Genomic DNA, 20,640 nt, shown 5'->3' on the forward strand with positions numbered 1-20,640 from the left:
TGATTAGACATGTTGTCACTGGCTCAGGAAAAGAGCAGTCCCATAGCTTTGGTGGGATATGTGTACTAGTCAGTACAAAACCAAACTACTCTAAAGTTACCAAATAAGGTTTTGCTTTTGCAGAAGCTGTCACTAGCAAATAGGAAGCTTTAAGTACCTATTCACAAGCAAAATAAATAAGGCTTCAGGTTTTTTTTACTTCCGAAAGTTATATTCTTATGTATTGTATTATTATTTCCATTCACTTTCTATTTAGATGAGTGATCTGTGAAATAATCACTATGTCAATCAAATATCAGCGTAGGGCTGATTTGATGAGGTAGATCAGATACTGCAAGAGATCAAGGTTTTTTGCAAGAGTCTGTGTTCCCTGATTGCTGAACTGAGGAGAGGAACTGCCTTTTTCCTGCACTTGCAAGTTCTTGGTAGGGTGAGAGCCTGAACTCAGATCCTCATTTGGCTAACTTTTCTTCAGCTTTGTGTTAAATAGATCTCACTTCTATATTTCTTTTAGGTGGAATAAATGTGTGCCAATACCAGTGTTACCATTTAGGGACTTACTTCTGTTGCTCAACTTTTTTTTTAAACGTATAAAATGTCTGCCTAAATAAATGAATAGCTAAAACGAGTTTACTTCACACAGTTTATTCACATCAAGTTGTTTGCATGTTTCTTGACATACTTTTCTTGGTTTCTTTGCAGCTATTGGCTGACAAACAAGGTCCACATCAAGCGACCCAGCACCGGTCTCCTCATGTATACGCTCGCCACCAGATTTTGTGATGAAATTCACCTGTATGGATTTTGGCCATTCCCAAAAGATTTACATGGAAAACCAGTCAAATATCATTATTACGATGATCTAAAGTATCGGTACTTTTCTAATGCCAGCCCTCATAGGATGCCACTAGAGTTTAAAACTTTATATGTACTACATAACAGAGGAGCACTTAAACTAACAACAGGGAAATGTGTACAGCAATAAAGCACATGTAAAGTACAATAAGAAGTCCAGAATATGCACTTCATCATAAAGATGTTGTGGAACGGCAATGGGATCCTAGTGAGGATATATTTCAATACCCGCTAAGCCATTGGAAAAAGGGGTTTTATCAGAAGTACATAACCAGCTACTATACCTGTAAAGTGCTATAAAACTAAGCTATCTTGACTGCAAGGGTTCAAGTAAGTGCCACTTTCACTAAGAACAAAGCTTGAATGTATACTCAGTAGTGTTTACAGGACCCAGTGATACATTCATCATGAATTGAAGAAGAAACAAATAGCCTGCTTATTGCTGACTTGCCACTGTGGCCAGAGAGCTTATCAAAGAAATCCCCGGTGGATGCGGTAGTTTCTTGAGGAAATACGCCAGGCTTCGGCAGAGAAGGTCATGATGGGATTGCGCAGAGAAAGCGAAGTCCGTAAGATCAAACAGATCAAGCAAATGCCTTCAGTCAGGGGACTGTTTCTGATCTTGTATTATAACCTCAGCTTTTGTTGCTGTTTTTCTTATTGTCGTTGGTTGGGTTTTGTTGCTCTTGGGTATTGGAACCCCTCAAGGATTTTGAGGACATTATGAATAATTAAAAGTATGTATCTTAAGGAATTGTCTTAGGAGAAAAAGATTCGTAAGGGAGGGAGGCTGGAGGGAAACATCGAATACTTTATCAGTTGTCATTGTGTTGTAACCTGCTGTCACACAGCTCTCAACCTCCCAGATTGTTTTTTTAGCTACAGCTGTCAGTACCCACTACATGGAACCACTCAGAGATTGGTCACTTTGAGCCTTTTTTAAAGAGAGGTTTTTCAGTTTTATTTGGATCTGAAGACTCACTTAACAAAAAGGTGCCCTTATTTTTGGTACCAAAGATTATTCTTATTTTTTATACACATTTTTTCCTTTTCTTGAAGAAATGGTATACATTTCATATGATGTTTCTTTGCTGCTGAAGGAAACATTTTCTGGATCTTTTATTTGCAATAATTTATATTGTTTAAATTGTTTGCATGAAGCATCTCAGACAAAGCCTCTGTACTGACTTTGCCTGCAGAGTTTTATTCTTCAGAAAAATCTGCAGGAGCAGAGAGAGTATCTCATACATTCAAATATATATGATTTTTATTCCTAATTGAAAGGAAAACAAGAAGTTTAGAGGAACTCAGCTGACATATTGGAACATACTAAAAGAAAAAAGACCTAGCCAACTAAAAGAAAAATAAAGGAACTGTAGAACAAACAGTTCTTTCAAAACTTAAATTTCTCGTGGTGTTGGATAATACATCTCTCTAATATACCTCCTTTGTATCAGCTTGATGTAGGGATGTATAATTGACTGAAATAACACAGAGCTGTATTATCTCACATTGATTTTTCTGAGCAGCATTCTTTTTGTTTATTCACAAAACCAACAATTCTTTTGCTCTCTCCTTTCAGAAAAGAGAAGAAGAAATTGGAGGAGTGAGGGGAGGGCAGAGAGTCAGTACGATGTACACAAAGGTACAAAACCTGTGTGCGTACGGTTTGTTTTAGCTCTACAGGAGCAGGTAAAGGAGGCCACCTGGTTCCACCGTTTTCATAGCAGGCTAGGCTAAGGAGGAGGCATGCAGATACAACATATGGGTATTTTCCCGTTATGTTTTCAGCTCTAGGATAGGTCCTCATCTCCAAATATTATATCCACTGTACATACCAAACCTTGAGCTAGCTTGGAGAATTTCATGCGTAGCACAAAACTCAAGAACATTTAGCAGTTAAAAAAATGCCACTTTTTAGCCATGTTTCCTCTTAAGTTCACATATGCATGACTAGAGGTCTGTGATTATGCGAATTTAGTAGCCTAAATCACCGACTTGCAGCCCGTTTTGGTAGATGCTGATGTGAAATAGAAAGCCATCCTGCCATAGCTAAGAAACGGTAACAGTCTCCTGTTCACCAGTCTCTCCGACCCACGACAATTTACTTTGGCTGTATGCCAAGGTGTGGGACACAGTCCTAATCTGATCAGCATTGAAACCAAGGCATCACTAGGAACTAAATAGCAATTCAGACTGGAATGTATTTAATTTGTTGGTGATCATCCACAGAGTGTTATATGTACACTGTGTAAGCTTGCAGTTTAAGACAAGGACATTTGCTTGGTGAAAGGTGTGTGTATTCCTATTCTTTCTGTTAGGGCTTTGCTGCTGTTGTTTGTTTTTTTCTGACATATTTTGTATACACTGATTGACTTTCTATTGAGATAAAGGGTTCACAGATGTCAGTCTCACAGAAGCTCAGAGAAGTGCATGTTTAGCTTTATCTGTTCCTCTGGGAATGTGCTCTCTTCTTTGCTCCGCTGTCAGGCCATCAACAAAAAGGGAATTCACGTTGACTACAATATGAACTGACAGGTGTTTTTTTCACCTCAGGGAAGGTTTTAATACACCAATATGATTATTTCTCTGAGAGCAAAGTAGATGGAGACACTATAATTCCTCTGGTAGTAAAAAAAAAATTACTTTTGTAACTGAATAAATGAAAACAAGGAGACGTTAATGGTGAGGGATAGATGAGGGAGGGTGCCTTTAGAAGTCAGCAAATGAAGGATGGAGAAAAGACCTGCCTGCAAGGGTCACATCTGATACTCTGTGGGTGAGGTTAGCTGCAGTGCACAAGCCATGGAGTCCAAAATCCCACCCTATCACTAAGTCTGGTCCAATGGGGCAGTTCAGGGCAAGTTTTCTCAGACTTGGTTTTGTGCAGGCCATGACAGCAGCACCTCCTTCCAAGGCAACAGTAGCTTACCCGGACCTTCTCAAAGCTGGCCCTCGCCCTCGGTTCCTGCATGCTTTCCACCTTTGTATTGCACACGGCCGGCACCGCCAGCCCCAGCCCTCATTCCCAACCCTTGGCCATGCTCACCTTCCCCTCTGGCTGGGACCTGGTCCGATCTCCTCGCTGAGAGTAGATGCCTCCTTCCTGACCCATGGCACAGGTCAGGTGTGCTTTACTGTAATTATCCCTCTTATCATCCAACACTATCGGTGACTAATACAAAATAGCTAGAATAAAAAGAAGGATCCCAGATATTATAATGATATCTGTCTTGGTGAGGATCAACTGAGGGGTACCCTTTGACTGAGTATTCCTCAAATTTATCCTCAAGAATGTCATATCAATTGCCAGCCATGGTTCCTAGAAGTATGCTAAAGATAAGAACAGGGAGCTACATCAAGACAGCAGACTGTATATTTTTCCAGTTCTCTTGGCAGCTCAACATTGAAGAATTTGATTTCATTCAGGTAAATTTATTGTGAATTGTTTATTAACGTATATGTTAATGTTTCTGTGCAAGAGACTCTTTCTCATATTTCATAAAAATTATAGATAAATATATTTGATGGTTAAGTTTTCAGCTTTGGGACAATTCTTTCTCCCTCAGCTCTGAGCCACTCTTCAGATTTAAAATCTACTGAACCTTTCAAACTTTGTCTGGTTTACACGATCTGATATGTAATAAGAAACCAGGCCTCATTTAATAAATACTGTACCATTCTTTTGTTAAAGAATAAAATCAACACATACTTGAGGTCAGCACCTTTTTTTTAACTGACTGCAATTTGAAGAAAAGCCGATGTGGGTTCAGTACGTTTTTTAGTGTTTGATCTGGCAGTGCTGAGCGCTCCTTACTCACAGCGACTTTACTGGGAGTGACGTGTCCAGAACTTAGGTGGGCATCTAGATTGGCATCTTTCAGGATCTGACTCTTAAATTGCACATTACTATTTATTTTTAAGAGCACTGTTACTTTGTGTAGGGAAAAGCACAATTGTTCTAAATGTAGATAAAATAAAGAAAGAGAGTTTACAGAGAGCATCATTCCTGCACAGTACTATTGCTACTGAGCATATGTAATACCATTTCTGTGATTTAAAGTATTGATATGTATTCTGTCAGGATTGTCATGTCTGACACTGTTTAATATTATTTCATGTACAGCTTTGGGGTATTGTTTTATTATTTGTACAATTATAAAATAAACACTTTTTTCATTTTTTCTGCTATATTCTGTTCATATTCCTTTGTAATTTGTTTGGCATTGATTTTATTTTCATGTGGTAAGATTTTTAAATTATGTACTAATACGATCTATTAGAAAATGTTTAAAGTAGTTCATAGGAGAGCAAAACTTAGCCAATGCGGGCTAGAATTAACCTCTGTTTACACTTCTGAATTTAAAAGAAAATGAAAAAATAGGCTGTAGAAATCATATACAACATTCCATACAATACTTTAAAGCCTATGCAGTCAATAGCAAATTTCTAAACCTATACCAGCCATGCTGCAAAAACAAGTATACAACTCTGCCCTGCCTATAAAAACTCGGGTAAAAATTGCTATTCCATAATGAATTTGATATTTTTATTCTATAATTGCAGATTCAGCCTTCGCACACTGTTGGAACTAGTGTATAATTTGAGAATGCCATGAAAGTCAATATTTTGCTGAGCTCTGTTCTTTTCCATGGCACAGAAACAAGACACTGTATTTTACTGAATCCTGCCTATAGTTCTCTAATATTAATTAGGTTATCTTAAATGGCTATCAGGTTTTTTGGGGAAAGTGCTGTCTTTTAATTACTTATTACCATGAAAATATATGCATATAATTCATGATTAGTAACTGTGTCCATGAAAAATTCTTGCACTGTAATGAAGACCTACTTACACTGGAAAACTTCAGCTGTGCTTTCTTCCGCAGCCTTTAACAATGACCTTGCTGGCTCCTCCTTTTTATATTCATTTTCTGCTGTCTTATCCTCTGTCTTTCATGTCCCCAAACAAATACATACGTAAATCAAGGAGAGGCTTCCAGCATTCTCTTACTGCAAAACTTTAAAGACATTAGACATGATTTAAGTGCTTCTTCTGAGCTTTAAGAAACCCGATTAACAATATGAAAGACTATTCTTCCAAAGAGTCTGGCCAAAGGAAGCATAATTTCCACTTCCAGTTTAATTGTCCGTTTGTGGCACTCAGATGATAATAGAGCTGGCCAAGCACTTGGATAGCTAGATAACACAGTGGACATGCTGTGATCCCAAAGGAGAGGAAAAAAAAGTGTTTTCTGAAGACTAAAATGTATTTAAAGGAAAGTGCAATTAGAAACATGAAACAATAAAGATGCAACAAGAAGAGTCCTCTCAGAGAGACCTTGTTGGGGAGTCTCGGTGCTCTTTGATTGTTTTAGAGCAAACAGGACTCATCTCTTCTGGAATTTGGTAGTAACTTCTGTGAAGATCAAACCTGGTATATGGTCTTATTGGGCGGATTTTGCTCACAATTACCCTGGGTGATAGCTGAAGAAATGCCATTTACATAATACCAACTGAATCATATCCATTGACTTTGTTGTTACAGCAGCCTGTAAGTTTAATGATATGAAGACGTGCCTACAAGGCAGTCTCTCCACAATAATTCCATATATCCTGTGTTTTCTACAATTTGGTGTGTACTTTAGTTCTTCTCACCTTTTTCACTCATTTTAAATTGCCACAGAGTGAAAACTAGAGGATTTGATTCCTATTTAGTGCAGAGTGTGTTTAAAATAAAATCGTATTTTAGTCTTTTTAAAAAATGAGGAAAAACAGGTCCATAGGCACATGGTACCTGTACATCAAAGGTATAGGTATAGGCACTTGTACATCAAAGACTCGGGAAAAAATACAGTCTTCATTCTGTTGCTGTTAATGCTCCTGTCTAAAGTCAGATGGGAAGTTCTGACTCCTTTCTTCTCTACAGACGAGTGTCTCTTGTGGTGCTCTGAGGAGCATCCTCTGTTGAAGAGCAGAGCGGGGGCATCTTATGACTCGTCTGAGAGGCAATGTGCAGGCTGAATTTCTATCCCAGAGTGGAAAATACAGACACCTGCCCAAAATACAACTCCCATAAAGCCCAGGTAAATGTTACAGAGCAAAACATTTCCATCCAGGAATGGCAAACAGTGCTTTGTTTGGACTCCAAATGCCTAAACTACCTATACAGACATTTCCAAACATGATTTTTAAAATTTTCAATCTCTCAACTCATTATCTGCTTCAGGGAAAAAAAAAAAAAAAAAAAATTCAAAGTACTGTATTTGGCTAAGAGAGAATTCTTTATTGTGTATTTTGCAATGAATTCAGATTTTCCCTTTTCATATAACAATCCTTTCAGTTCTTGAGAATAACATAAATAAGACTGTTGTATTTCTTCTCAGAAATAGACCATTTTGCAGATCATCATTATTAATGACCTTTTTTTCCTTCGATTTACTGTGGTGGAACAGCTTTGAGCATTACTATTATGTCAATGTGCAAATTACATGCAGAGAACAATTAGGAGGCTACTGAAGTGAAGGTGCATTCTTGCCTTTACACACACACCCCTGCTAAAGGCCACACAAGGCCTTCCAGGAAATCCCCCTGCCAAAAGAGAGCCCATTAACACACTGGGCTACTGTCCAGGAGTTAAGCCCCCTGCCAGTGTAAAGCTGGGAAAGCAGTTTGTCCCAGTGTCAGAGTGGGTACAGAGGGTCAACCAAGACATAATGCCTGGGGAGTGACTGTCTGAAAACATGCTCTGTATATAGAGTTAATTCTTCCAAATAATCACCATCATGCTTAATATTAATGCATGCCTCTAACAAATGCTTTAAGGAGATGGCTGGTTTTTGTAGTTAGCCTTTTTGACTCAAGTTATTAAGCAATCAGCCAGTTTCTGAAATCCCAAGGATGGGAAATCGATCTCACCATGTGTTTAACTAACACAGAAGGGCTGGGATGGCCCATTTCCCTGCATGGTAGCAGTTAGGCAGGTGCAAGTGCTGTGCTTACTGGTGCACACCTCTTTTCAACTCGCACCTTAGCAAAAAAATCTTTGCTGTGAGCTAGCTGTGCTGCCTAGGTGGTGTTTCTCTGACTTCCTTTTCTTCCTTATAACCTCATGAATATTATTCTCAGGGACTTCCGTTGCTTTCAGAGATGCACAGCTGCTATTAAATCCAACTCATCTGCTCGCATTTCCTGCCAGATGTCTCCAGCTCACCTTCATGATTCAGCAGCTGTTCTGGAGCCAAACCAAACCTTATCTCTAACCACTGGACTAATGCCTCTAACCACTGGACTAACAGAAATCAGCCTCAAGTCCGATAACTTCAGCAGTGTTCTTGGAGCAGTTAGTTAGTTCCCACATTTCTTTCCTATATAATCCTCTGACTGAAGAACTGAAGGAAAGCAGCAGTCAAAGCTAAGGTTAATAACGTAATATGAGGACAGCAACGAAAAAACAATTACGAAGTAAGAGCAGATGCCTGCAGGTGTCCTTCTCAACCCCAAAATACACAGCATCACCCTGTCCTTTCAGGGATTGTCCCTGTGCTCTCCAAGCTCTCTGTTACTGCTGCTGATTCGTGGGCAAGTGCAAGCCGTCTCTGAAAGCTGTGTGCGAAGAGAGACTATTTGAAGCCCGAGGCAGTGTTATGTGGAGATACACCAGCCTGGAAGAATAGCTATTGTAGTGTGGTACTCCATGTGGATGAATTGCTTCTTTTAGGAAATGAATAGAGTAGCCTGGGCAGTGCATCACGGCAATGCTCTGTGCTCTGCCTCCGCAGGGCATGGCATAGAGGAGCACAGTGCAAATACACCGGGAGCACTCAGTGCTACTGATGGCCCTAACGCTGGGCACGAAACGAGCCGTTGTACAAGAAGCAGAACATGTAAAGCCTCGTTTCACACACAGTTGTGTCCTGATGTAACCTCAGCCCCGCCCAGGGCAGCTGCATCAGAGCTCAGCTCCCTTTCCATCTTCCCTAAGTCTGTTCCTCAGTGCTGCCGCCCAGCCTGCTGGCCCCTCCAGTAACCATACCAGCCTATCCACTATGGCAGTGGGGCAGGGTCCCCTCTTTTGAGAAAGTGGTAGAAGCTGGCCTGGCAGACAAGCAAAGGTGCCTATCTGTAATGTTGGTCTGCAGCCATACAAGGGCTGATAAGCTTTTGCTAATGAGCCAGTCCCTAATTAGCAAGCTCCTGTTGCTGTGGGAATGCAGGCTGCTACTCAGCTTCCCTGCAGCAGCAAGAGGTGCTCACTCTCCTCCTTCCCAGAAAGCTATGAATTTTCATGTAGTTTCAGAAATTTAGTATGCCTATGATAGCTACTCTTCTGTCAAATGTGGCTGACTTTGGTTAAGGAATTAGTAAGTTGTTAGGAGGAACTGGCAGACAAGCGATGTGATCGCCTGAGCCTTGCTGCCTCACCGTACCAGGCTGAAGCGACCTGCAGACAGCAAAGGCAGAGCTACAGGACTGCAGCGAAGACTGAAAAGCAGCTGCCTGAAGAGGATCCAGGTAATCATTTGTCTCTCAGTAAATGTAAATCCTAGTTCCCAGCCTCTGCTGCTACTCACAGTGTTTGAAACCCCCTCACTTGTTGGTACCAGGTGTGAAACCAAGGCAGGTGAATAGCAGTTAAGTCCTTGTTCTCCTCTTTCCACCTTCAGTAGCTTCCCACCTAGAACAGACGAAGAAGTTTGGAAAGACAATGCAGAATTCCTGATAAGAGATGTAACTTGTTTTTTAAGGAGAATATGAGAATTACTGTTCAGCCCTGGTGAATTTTATTCCCATGTTCTTGGGTGGCCCATATTGTAGCTGTGTAGCCTTGCAATGGCTTCTGGCTTCAGCAAGCCTTCAACTGACTATGTTGAAGCAAGTGAATCTAGAGAGGCTTGTGTGTTGGTTACTTTCATATTTTTAAAAAGGGTATCAATTAATGGAAAATCTAGTAAAAACTTATGGCTTCATTTTGATCTTTGTTTTTAGTGCTAAATAGAGAAATAAGCTTGAAAGCTGGCTTGCATGTAAAGACTTACACTAAAAGAAGATGATGATTTTGGCTTTGCTTCAATTTGCTGTTGAAACAAGTCATGAAAAAAAGAACTTTGTGGTTTGAAAACCAGTGGTTCTCTAAAAATAGGAGAGATTGTTCATCTCTTTGTATCCTGTTTCTTTGTGAGATTATTTGAATAGCACATAGCAGTAGAATGTATGTTAGTAATTATTTGGTAAAGAAACAGTTCAGATAAAGTGTATTTCTTAGCAATTACTTGACTTTTTAAATCTAGCATACAGCCAAGAAGTTGCTAAATTCCAGTTTCAATTCAAATGCTAGCTTCATGAAAGTCAACAGAAAGACAGACAAGAAGTAGCTGAGTTGAGACAGATGTCCTCTTTGTGTTTTTTGTTTATATAGTACACACTTGCTCACTAAACAGAGCATCTAATATGCTATAGCAATATGCATAGTTAATTAAAGTTTATTATTGAAAATTTTAAGATGGCTCTTTGACTTCATTGCATTTTCTTTTCCAAAGAGAACTTTTTTAATGAAGGAACTTTCCTCTTCACAGTGTTCTTGCTTGTTTGCTCTCCTGATATTTTTTACAGAACACGTAAGGTCTATATCCTGTATATACCCACTGTCAGTGAGAGGAGAGTTAGCAGGAGACCTTGCAGACTGGGCAAATGCCTGTGTGCAGCCATGCAGCCACTGCACCCTCTCCCAGCCACCTGTGCAGGGCCTCAGCTCCCCCTTGCTAGAGCCAAGAATACAGCAGCAAGACAATTAGGTAACGTGAAGGCAACACTTAAGTAACAACGACCAGTGCATTATTAGTTACTCTGCAGAGGGAGTTTCCTACTTGCAGCTCAAAACCCTGGAAACAAGAAGTCTGTACATGCAGCTGGTGAGAAAGAAGTAGTAAAAGACCTATGGGAAAGGAGCCTGTTGTTACTGCAGTCTTTGGCTTCCCAGGAGGTGACAGGACACTGTCTGGCAGGACTGCGGCTCTGATAAAAATCTCTGGTGAAAAGCAGTGTTCTTAGCTGGTGAAGAGAAGCATATGAATTCTGGTTTAAACTCATTCTTCCTGACTTGCTTTGGTTAACTAATAAGCATTTTAAAGAGTAGAATAGATAAGATGTACACATATGTATTTACTTAATTTACAAAGCATAGAAATATTGCTGACCTTCTGAATTAGTCACTATGCCTTTGAAGCAATAAAGCTGATAAACAAGATTTTTAAGCAAACTTCTAATTTGCAAAAGGCATTATTAAGCTGTGGCTTTTGCCTGCAGAACGCACTGTAAATCAAGAACGAGACATGCTAAATGTGACTTCAGACTGAGCTCATTAATAGAGGTGTATTTCAGAACTGTGGATTTTGCTGTCTTGCTTACAGCTGATCTCACTGTTGAAGTGACTCTGATGATGCCTCTGGCAAAGAACACACTTGAATGCTTTTCTGTTCCCTCTTGCTTGAGGGAGACACAAGCCAAAGTGAAAAGGAGACCAGGTGGAAAGTAGACCTGTATTATACCAATAGCAGAGCAAAAAACTCACCGGTAAGCCTTAGGTGTATAACTCCATTAACTTAGATTAACAGCCTGTGTGTGAGGCCTGCTTAGTTCATAATAATGCTGTAGGAATGACAAGGATTTCTGTCCTGTGGTTTTCATGCTCAAGTAATGAGGAAGTCCGTTTAACTTCTGTGGTTTGGCTCAGGTGAGGCACTCGGGCTCCCCTGAGCCGTGATGGCGGTTAATACTACAGTACAGCATATAGCATACGCACAGAGCAATGGCTTAGATTTTAGCTATTTGAATATGTATTGTGTTTTGCAAGACCAGTGTTTCCTCAATAATTAAGGCAGTTTTCAGTGTGTCTCGTTTCACACGTGTGCACACACAACCCCCAGAAAACAAAACACGAGTGTGGACATTTGAAAAACATACTTTGATAAGGACCAATAGTATGTTAACAGCTTCTCTTTGGCAGTATGTAGGATGAATTGAAATATTTCCTGCCCACAGGAGTTTGCAGGCAAGGAGCAATGAAATCGGAGCACAGGTGCTGCTCTGACGGCTCTGTCGCAGGGCAGACAGGAAACGGATGCAGCAAGAGCCAGGGGACTGAGCGGTGGTGTTTGGCATGTGTTGCAAGGAGGTAATTTCTGCATAGATTATTTTTATTAAAGAGTAGAGATTTTGCTGCTTGAGGAAAAAACATTCTGCAATAAAGATTGAAACCGCAGGCAGAAATGAGTAAATGAGAGGAAAATGCAGACCAGGAGGGCGATCAGCGGTAATGAGGTAATGGCCACATGAGGAGGAGTATAAACATGACAAGAGGGAGAGACAGTGCGTGTTTAGAAAGTAGATGTTAGTCCCCCCGTAGCTGAGGAGGTTTAGCAGGGGGTGCAGTTGGCTGTGCAGAGGCCCGAAGGGCGGCCATGGGGCCGGGGACAGGGCTGGGGCTGCTGGTGCCTGGCTTGTCCTGAGGGATGGGGGGGTTTGGGGGTGGTGAGAGAGGAGCTGGTTCTTTTAAGTGCTTCCAGCAAACATCATCTGGTGCGAGTAGGTTTTGGAGCAGCAGCGCGATAGAGCCATTCATGTTATTTATGAGAATGTGTCCTTGTGCTCCTACCTGCTGGCTGCGGCCATTTGTCAGCAGCAGATATTGAGGAAGAAGAATGGACCTGGCCTCATTAGAGCTGCCACTTGGGGATGAAGGCTTAGAGGACTGCAGACAAATGCTTTCTACTTCAGGTGCCTACCTGAGGCACCCACAGGCTGACGTTCAGTTAAATTTAGTCTTATTTTCTTAGCACTGCTTCAACTTCCTTGAGGTTCATTGATTTGAATTTGAGCTTGAGGTACTCAGACTGTTTGAATCTTAAGCTGCTAAAAAAAGGAGTTCATTAATGTAGAAGCTTTCTGGTCATTTTTTTTGTTTGCTGGTCCTTGAACACTGGTACTAGCTAAAACTGTTAATGGTACATAGATTGATTGAAATGAAAGAGCAAAAAACCCACCCTTTTCTATGAAGTAGCTACTTTGGACAAATCACAACAATTCTATTCATACATTACATACTCATACATACATGAGGCAGCAATGTGCCCTTGTGGCCAAGAAGGCCAATGGTATCCTGGGGTGCAGCAGGAAGAATGTTGCCAGCAGGTGGAGGGAGGTGATTCTCCCCCTCTGCTCAGCCCTGGTGAGGCCACATCTGGAGTACTGCGTCCAGTTCTGGGCTCCCCAGTGCAAGAGGGATGTGGCACTACTGGAGCAAGTCCAGCGAAGGGCCACAAAGATGATTAGGGGACTGGAGCATCTCTCTTATGAGGAAAGGCTGAGAGAGCTGGGCCTGTTTAGCCTGGAGAAGAGAAGGCTGAGAGGAGATCTTATCAATGTGTACAAGTATCTTAAGGGAGGGTGTCGAGAGGATGGGACCAGACTCTTTTCAGTGGTGCCGAGCGACAGGACGCGAGGCAACGGGCACAAACTGAAACACAGACGCTTCCATCTGAACATGAGGAAAAACTTTTTCACTGTGAGGGTGACAGAGCACTGGAACAGGTTGCCCCGAGAGGTTGTGGAGTCTCCTTCTCTGGAGATATTCAAAACCCGCCTGGACGCAATCCTGTGCAACGTGCTCTAGGTGACCCTGCTTGAGCAGGGGGGTTGGACTAGATGATCTCCAGAGGTCCCTTCCAACCTCAGCGATTCTGTGATTCTGTGATTACCGCATGTCGTCAATCATCCCTTTCTAGTTGTCGTCTTCTTTTTTTTTTTATTATTAATCTATATTTTAGGCTTAAGCAACAGCTAGGATCAAAATTAATGAGTCAGTTCCAGAGCAAGCACCACCATGTCACTGCTAATTGCTATCAGATTTTCCATTTGCCTTAAGAGCTTTCCTTCAGCAAGCCACGAATTAGGAATTAGAGGTAGCTGATAGCTGAAAGGTTTTCTGATGCTGTGAGAGCTAGACAAAAAAAAGCAAAGGAATGTTTGTGTTTCCTTCTGCCAGGATGGAAACCCAGCAGGATGCGGTAGTAATCAAGATGAGATAGCATCTTGTGTGTACAGTTACACAGGAAAAATGACAGGAGCTGAAAAGTGGAAAAAAGTTTAAAAAAAGCAATCAGTGGCTAGAACCGAAGCCAGCCAAGCTGCAGTGGGAAGTAAGTGACCTCATGTTAGCAGCACAGGTGCTTAAGCGTTGGAGCATGCATCCAGGGACAGGCGTGGTGGCCTGGCCAGGACAAGCCAGACCTCTCTGGAGCAAGCGCTCTACTGAAGCTGGCCGAGAGAAAAAAAGAAACAACACAGGGTCTAATAGGCCTGAAACGAGGCTTTTCTTTTTACTTTTTTTCTATTTTTTTTATTATCAAAACCAAGTCTAATACATCCTTATCTTAAAGTGGGGAAAAGTTTTTGGTTTGAATAGTGTATGGACATATGTGCCAGCTCACTGTACCTAAGGATGCCTCAGGGCTCAGCAGTTAGAGCCTGGGAAGGAAGCTGCTCTGAAGGTGGAATAAACCTGAAGTGTTTCCTGTGTGCAGAGGAGCCGCGCAGGTCTGCAGCACTCCCATGCTGCTGCGAGAGCCGCGAGGGAGCGACCGGGCACAGCGGTGACCGCACGCAGGATTGTGGCATGTCAGCCTCCTTGCCCGGCAGTTCCTCTGTTGTGAGAAGGATGTTCCCGCAGGAGGGTAAAGGTGTGCATCCAGCTGCCTTGCTGCGGGGAGGACACTCGGATAGGAGTAGGTGTGCTCTAGGCTCTCGGAACAGTGTGTTAGCTTGGAACCGTCAGCCCCTTTATCTACTCCCTTGGAGTTTTCTGTTGTATTAAACCAACTGATTTGTGCTTTTTGGAAAGGGAAAATGAGCTCATTCAGCACCAGGAATTGTAGTGTAATTTTTCACAAGGTTCTGGACAAGGGCATAAACAAATGTTAAATTTAAAGGAGTAAGATTCTTTTAAATTTAAGCTCTATCACCTTTGGCTCAGTCAAGTTCTGGCAGACGACTCAGGTGAGAAAGTGGTGGCTTCTCCATTTCATGTGGTCTTTTCGGGAATATGAATTTTAAATAATGAAGAGCTGCTGACCTCAGTATAGAAATAATTCTGAACCCTGTGGTGCACAAAAGCCCTTCTAGCCTTGGAAGCTCTACAGAAGACATTTCACTGCCTTTGGCACAAAGTTTCACACCCACACTTGAGGTACAGGAGATGACACCGAAGCTGTTCTGTATTACTCTAGCAGTGCCAAAAGGCTTGAGGTGGGAAAAGAGCAAAATGTATCTATCTTGCCTAAGGACAGTCTGGATGCCTAAAGCAATGTGAAAGATATAAATGTGAATGAAAATCAGTCTTCCTTCCCTAGGTACTTTTTTAACAGATTCTAGAGATTATGAAATACTGAGCTAAAAATGACTTTTCTGCTAGATTCAGTGACAAAAATCTGTTGTCTGATGGCAACAGCATCTTCAGCTATAAGTTTTTAAAGAAAGAGCTGAGCCAGTGGGCCAGAGATTTGAGGGTACTTCAAAAAGAAAGAGCATTGCCAAAACACAGTCATTAAAGCAGGTCTCAGCAGAGGATGCAAACATATTGAATCTCCAATTTATCAGCCAGGCTGCTTGCCAGCCCTGTACAAAAAGCACTGAATTACATTCGGTGATGACTGTCCTAACAGCTCTCCATCCTGCCTGTCCGTCTCTTTTACTCCTGAAGAAAAACTGTGGCCTATTTGAGTGCTCAAAGTAATCTTATGATCAGATCATGAGTGTGAGGAGAAAGCACTGTCAGTGCTCATAAATAGACTGTAGGACAGATATCATTTTGGCTCACCAGCTCTGAGAAGATCCCTTTTAGCATTAACTCAAATGTTTCTTGATAGATTGTATATAAAAGCATAACACAGTATATATACTGGAAATACTGTATGAAATACTGTATGAAATACTGTATGAAATACTGTATGAAAAAGATTTAGGTTGTGGCAACAGTTGGGGCTTCATGTGAGAATTCTTTGCCTTTGTAGTTCCCATTTCATTGTTCTTAAATTTCTGGTCTCCTGGGGACACTTTTACTGCTCTCTGAATTGTCTGAACTCGTATGTAACAGAGAAATGTGATGGCACAGGGTCAGGTCAACGCATACATTATGCTCAAGATCTTTATGGGCAAAGAGGAAAAACAACTTATATATAAAGCCAAGAACTGATTGTTAGTACCACTGAAATCTTAACAGTCTAATTCAAGAATCACTATTAGTCTAGATCTAATTATTACAGAAAAAGAAAGTATAATAATACAGTTAGAATACTTCTATATGGGGAAAAAAACTGTAGTTTCAGGCACAGTAGTAATAATACAATTAAATTGTCAAACACACACCAGTTAGTTTCTATCCTTTTTTCCCTGGTGTGCTCTCTCCTTCCCAGCTCCTCTGGGTCCTGAGGTCGGTGGCTTCACTCTGGTGCTGGTGGGGGTGTCACAGGGAGCTGTCGGCCCCCACAGGGCCTCCCCAGCAGGAATATCATATTCATTGTGGTGGTTTCTTCTTCTGCAGTCTAGGATCCTTTGGGGGTCATTTTTCTATGTTTGCTAACATGCACTTGCACTTTTCTCTTTCTTCATTGCTCTGCAGCTCCACATTACATCCAAATTTACTATATGCATATTTTAGATGCTTTTATGTATGTTAGGTACTACTCCTTCTCTTTGTTACCTCAAAACCCAGTTTTGCCCAGCTCCAGGTGTGCATCTGTTTAACTGACTGCAGGTGAACTGTTTGTAGCCACGGGGTCCCCAGTGCCAGCCTGTGCCCCATCTCTCACCATCCCATGCCTGATCCCTGTGCCACAGCCTGTGTCGTCCCTTCGCAAGCCACCGCTGCCCTGCCAGGCCTGTATGTCTCTACACTTCCTCACTGTGTTAGTCCTAAATGTCTTGCTCTGCGCAGAATAAGTACTTGCGGCTGCTATCTATATAAAACTGTGGCGTACCATAAAAAGATAAACAAAAGTAAACTAAATTAGCCATAGACACCTGGCCAATTAGAGGAATTGCTGCCACTAAATTGCTAAACCAAGTTAAACGAAGCTGCAGGCAGAGCAAGGAGAGCTCTGTCAGAGCAGTGTGAAAAGCCTCAGTCCTGAGGTCTTGCAAACTCGATACAAAACTTATGGTCTGTTACTAGCAATGGCAGCAGGGTATTTACAGGGCTGCGTGGTTACTCATAGGACTGGTAGCTGGCAGGCGCGTGAGCTTATCAGTGGCCGGCAGGTTCCCATCCCTTAAGTATTGCCAACCTATCATCAGATGAGTGGTTCCTCTTCTTCCCTTTAACCAGAAATTTCATCTTAGAACTGGAAAAAATACCCCAAATGCCTTTCAAGGCTGTATTTGTTGAAATCGCTGGGGGTGGTGGTGGAGGCAGTGAGCAAGTATGGAATTTTAATTTAGTGGCAGATTTCTCATAAATGTGCATTAGCAAAAAAATCCCAACCAAAGATGTTATAAGGTTGATGATTATTTTTTAGATGTAATACAACATTTCTCATGTTGCCTCAATCTTTGGTGAAGAGAGCACAAAGTAAATGCTCTTGACTTCATGAGACACTTGAAATCATAAAGTGAACCATTTTTGATTGAATAACCACTTTAAGATGACTATTGAAGCTAAAAGACAGGCTGAAGATGCGGGGGGGAGAGAAGGGAAGAGAGATAATGCAACCGCAAATGAACAGATGTAGCATCTCATAATTAGGAATATGGCAACTATTAGGCCCACATACTGATTATTTTAAAACTGTTCCCACATTTGAAAAAGGCCTAGGCATCATCACAGAGCACTCAGAAAGCATGCTTACTCAATTTGTTCTCAGTTTGCACATGTATAAATCAGAGTATGGTTTTAGTGGTTTGTTTTCCTCTCTTCTAGGACCTCAACCACTTTTGAGATATAAAGAAGAAACGGGCAGGCAATTCCGTGATTTTTCAGTGGCCAAGTTCTTACCTTTTCTTTTAAAGCAGTTGCCCCCAAGTCTTCAAACAAGGCTCTGCCCCTGTGAGCTTACATAGCTGTAAACCAGGTTGACTAAAGAGCGCAGTATATTACTTCAGCACCACAGCTGCACAGGGGTTAGTGAAAGTCAGGGACTAATGGTGTCGAGCATCTGGCCACAGCTTCAGAGCGACTGGCCTTGCCCAGCAGGACCTTGCCCCTGCCCTGGCTGGCAATGCACTTCCCATGGTCCTGTCCCATTACAGTCCAGTCAGAGACATAAATTGGAGATTTAGGTGACAGTAATCTCTGAAAGAAAAGCCCTGCCTGTGTGGAACAGCAGAAGTTGTACAAGATGTCTCAGTTATTAGTTCTGTTTAGTGAAGTATTGCCATGAAATTAATTGTATCGCCTGAGAAATGCCAGCACATTTCTTCAAAGGTGATATCTGATGATTGAAATCCACTAAAACCTTCATCAATTGTTTTGACTCTCCAAGATATTAGGCAAGCATTAGCTGGTCAAAGATGATTTTCAATTTTCAGGCTCCTTATACTCAAAATAATGTAAGCCTACACAAAAGATTTGCTCAGTGAAAAGAGCAATATATTAAGCTATCCATTTGGCTGACAAATATATGTGAAATACGAAATGATGGCAGGCCTCATCTGTTTCTTAATTTTATGAAGTTAAGGAATTAGTGTAACCTTTCTAGCATTCTCCAAATGTATGAATCAGTCATGTGCTTTTGAATACCTCATGTTTTTAAAACAAATTCTCTCTCGTTGCTGGCCAGTTAGCGGAGAAAAATAGCAAAGCTGTTCATCCCTTACTGAGAATGAGATAAGTGTATCTAATGGAAGAGCTATTTATCTTCATTCAGGTGTAAATTTACAATCATTTTCACACTAATCCCTAGGTTCCTATATTTTCTTTTCTTTCAAGTGTTATCAGTTCACATGTCTACCTGTCTAGAACAGTGAATGGTCACATTTATTTTCCTCAGAAAAATATGTCCATCATAGCAAGACTTCCAAGAGGTTTAGAAAAATCACATAAGCCCTTAGCAAAGTCTATTCCACTTCACTCATATAGTATAAAGTGAAAATTTGTACTAGATTAATATGAGGAAAAGTTTTGATATTCAGGCAGATATGTAGAAGTTTTGTAGTCCAAATATTCAAAGTAAAAGTTTCTCAACCTGATCAGCCAGGAAGGTATTCAAGGCAAAACATTTTCAGAGGCTGTGATTTTCAGAATTAGTGTGTGAGACAGTAACTACATAACAGATTGCAACCTGTTTTCTGAGCTCACTGAATAAAAGTCAACTTTGAACCTAAACCTATTTAATCACATTAGTTTGAGTTCATTGCTACGCTAATATCTCCTTCCTCACAGCAGAATTCATTAGCTTAGTTTCAAGGCACACTAACTATTTTATCCTGTGCAAGAGAAAATCATCCCAGGCTGGAGGAGCTAGAACGGGAACCTCTACACACAGAAGTTTGTTGTTGTTGTCTGGATGATCAGTACATGTAGTGATTTGCCTTTTTAATCAAGGATAGCGACACTTCAACAGATGCGTGGGTGTGTTTGTACATTATGTCTAACACATAGCAGTGGGCCTCCCACAGATGGTCAGCATGTTTCTGGTGTGCTGGAATGGAGGAGTGAATACCCATCCTGAGACCACATGGTGCTTGTGAAAAAGTAGATTAAAATACGTGCCAGGAGTAAAAATAATGCTACAGCCTAGAAGGACCCAATAAAGCTTAGAGTAGAGTGGGCAGACTGGATAGGAATAGAAACGTAGAAATAGGGCCAGTGTTCAGCAGGGGCAAGTGGAGAAATTTAACAGATACCATGATGGTCTATCAATGGTCTAGAGAAATAAGTAGAAGCTGTCCTACCTGTGTGTTTCCCAGGACTGCCTGTCTTTGAAGAAGGGGCCACAGCCACTAAAAGATACACTGAAGAAAGCAAAATGTGTCTAACAAGCAGAATCTTAACAGTATGATCAATGGGTTAAAGACAACCAAGAAGTAATGGAAGACAAAGAGTAGTTTCTTGAGATAAAACTTTTAAAGACATCTGTAACCAGTAAAGAATCCTGGTGAATATAGCAGTGTTAAAGCAGAGAAGCTGAAAATTGGACTGGGATAGACCAAAGACTGAACTGGGAGGATGATTCAAAACATTGGGAGGAGTACTGAAAAAGAAGAGAGAGGAAGGATGGAGATAAGGTGAGAAATTAGGAAATGAAGGGCATTGTTAGAGGTATGTGGGAGAGAGAAAACCTACCAGAACAAAAAAAGACATAAGAAGTGAGGAAGAGAAAGTCCAGAAAATCCAAAGAGTTTGTTGCAGTGTTCCAGAAAACTAGAGAAATGTGACGGCATCTTAGTTTGCAGTTGAAGACTAAATAATTTTTTTCACTTTTTATTATTCTGAAAAAGATGCTTTACTGATCAGAAGATACAGAACCTGAAGGAAATTCACTTTCAAGCATAACCGTTAAAGTTCAAGGTTCATTCATCATCATGTTATCATTATGTTATTACATTAAAGATAATTCTAAGCTTGTCCCAGTCTATTGAAGGTGCTAAGAAAAATTGCCGTGCATGAGAAAGGGAGGTACAGAAGATCTCTTCATTATGTTATGCAAATTTCTGTGAAATCTTGCTGTATATAAACCAAAATTTTATTCCCTGTCTTCTTTCATAATATATATGAAAATATATTTGTTCTAGAAGT

General features: G+C 41.1%; 1 protein-coding gene across 1 annotated transcript in view; it reads left to right on the plus strand.

Moving 5' to 3' along the window:
- Positions 1 to 5,046, plus strand: part of ST8SIA4 (ST8 alpha-N-acetyl-neuraminide alpha-2,8-sialyltransferase 4) — a 62,937-nt gene extending 57,891 nt beyond the window's left edge. The window contains exon 5 of the mRNA XM_067315536.1: positions 703 to 5,046. Within this exon, the coding sequence (XP_067171637.1) occupies positions 703 to 985 (283 nt within the window). The 3' untranslated portion in view covers positions 986 to 5,046. The remainder of the gene's footprint in view (positions 1 to 702) is intronic.
- The last annotated feature ends 15,594 nt before the right edge of the window (positions 5,047 to 20,640 follow it).

The sequence above is a fragment of the Apteryx mantelli genome, chromosome Z, assembly GCF_036417845.1.
Source record: "Apteryx mantelli isolate bAptMan1 chromosome Z, bAptMan1.hap1, whole genome shotgun sequence".
NCBI classification, from domain to species: domain Eukaryota; kingdom Metazoa; phylum Chordata; class Aves; order Apterygiformes; family Apterygidae; genus Apteryx; species Apteryx mantelli.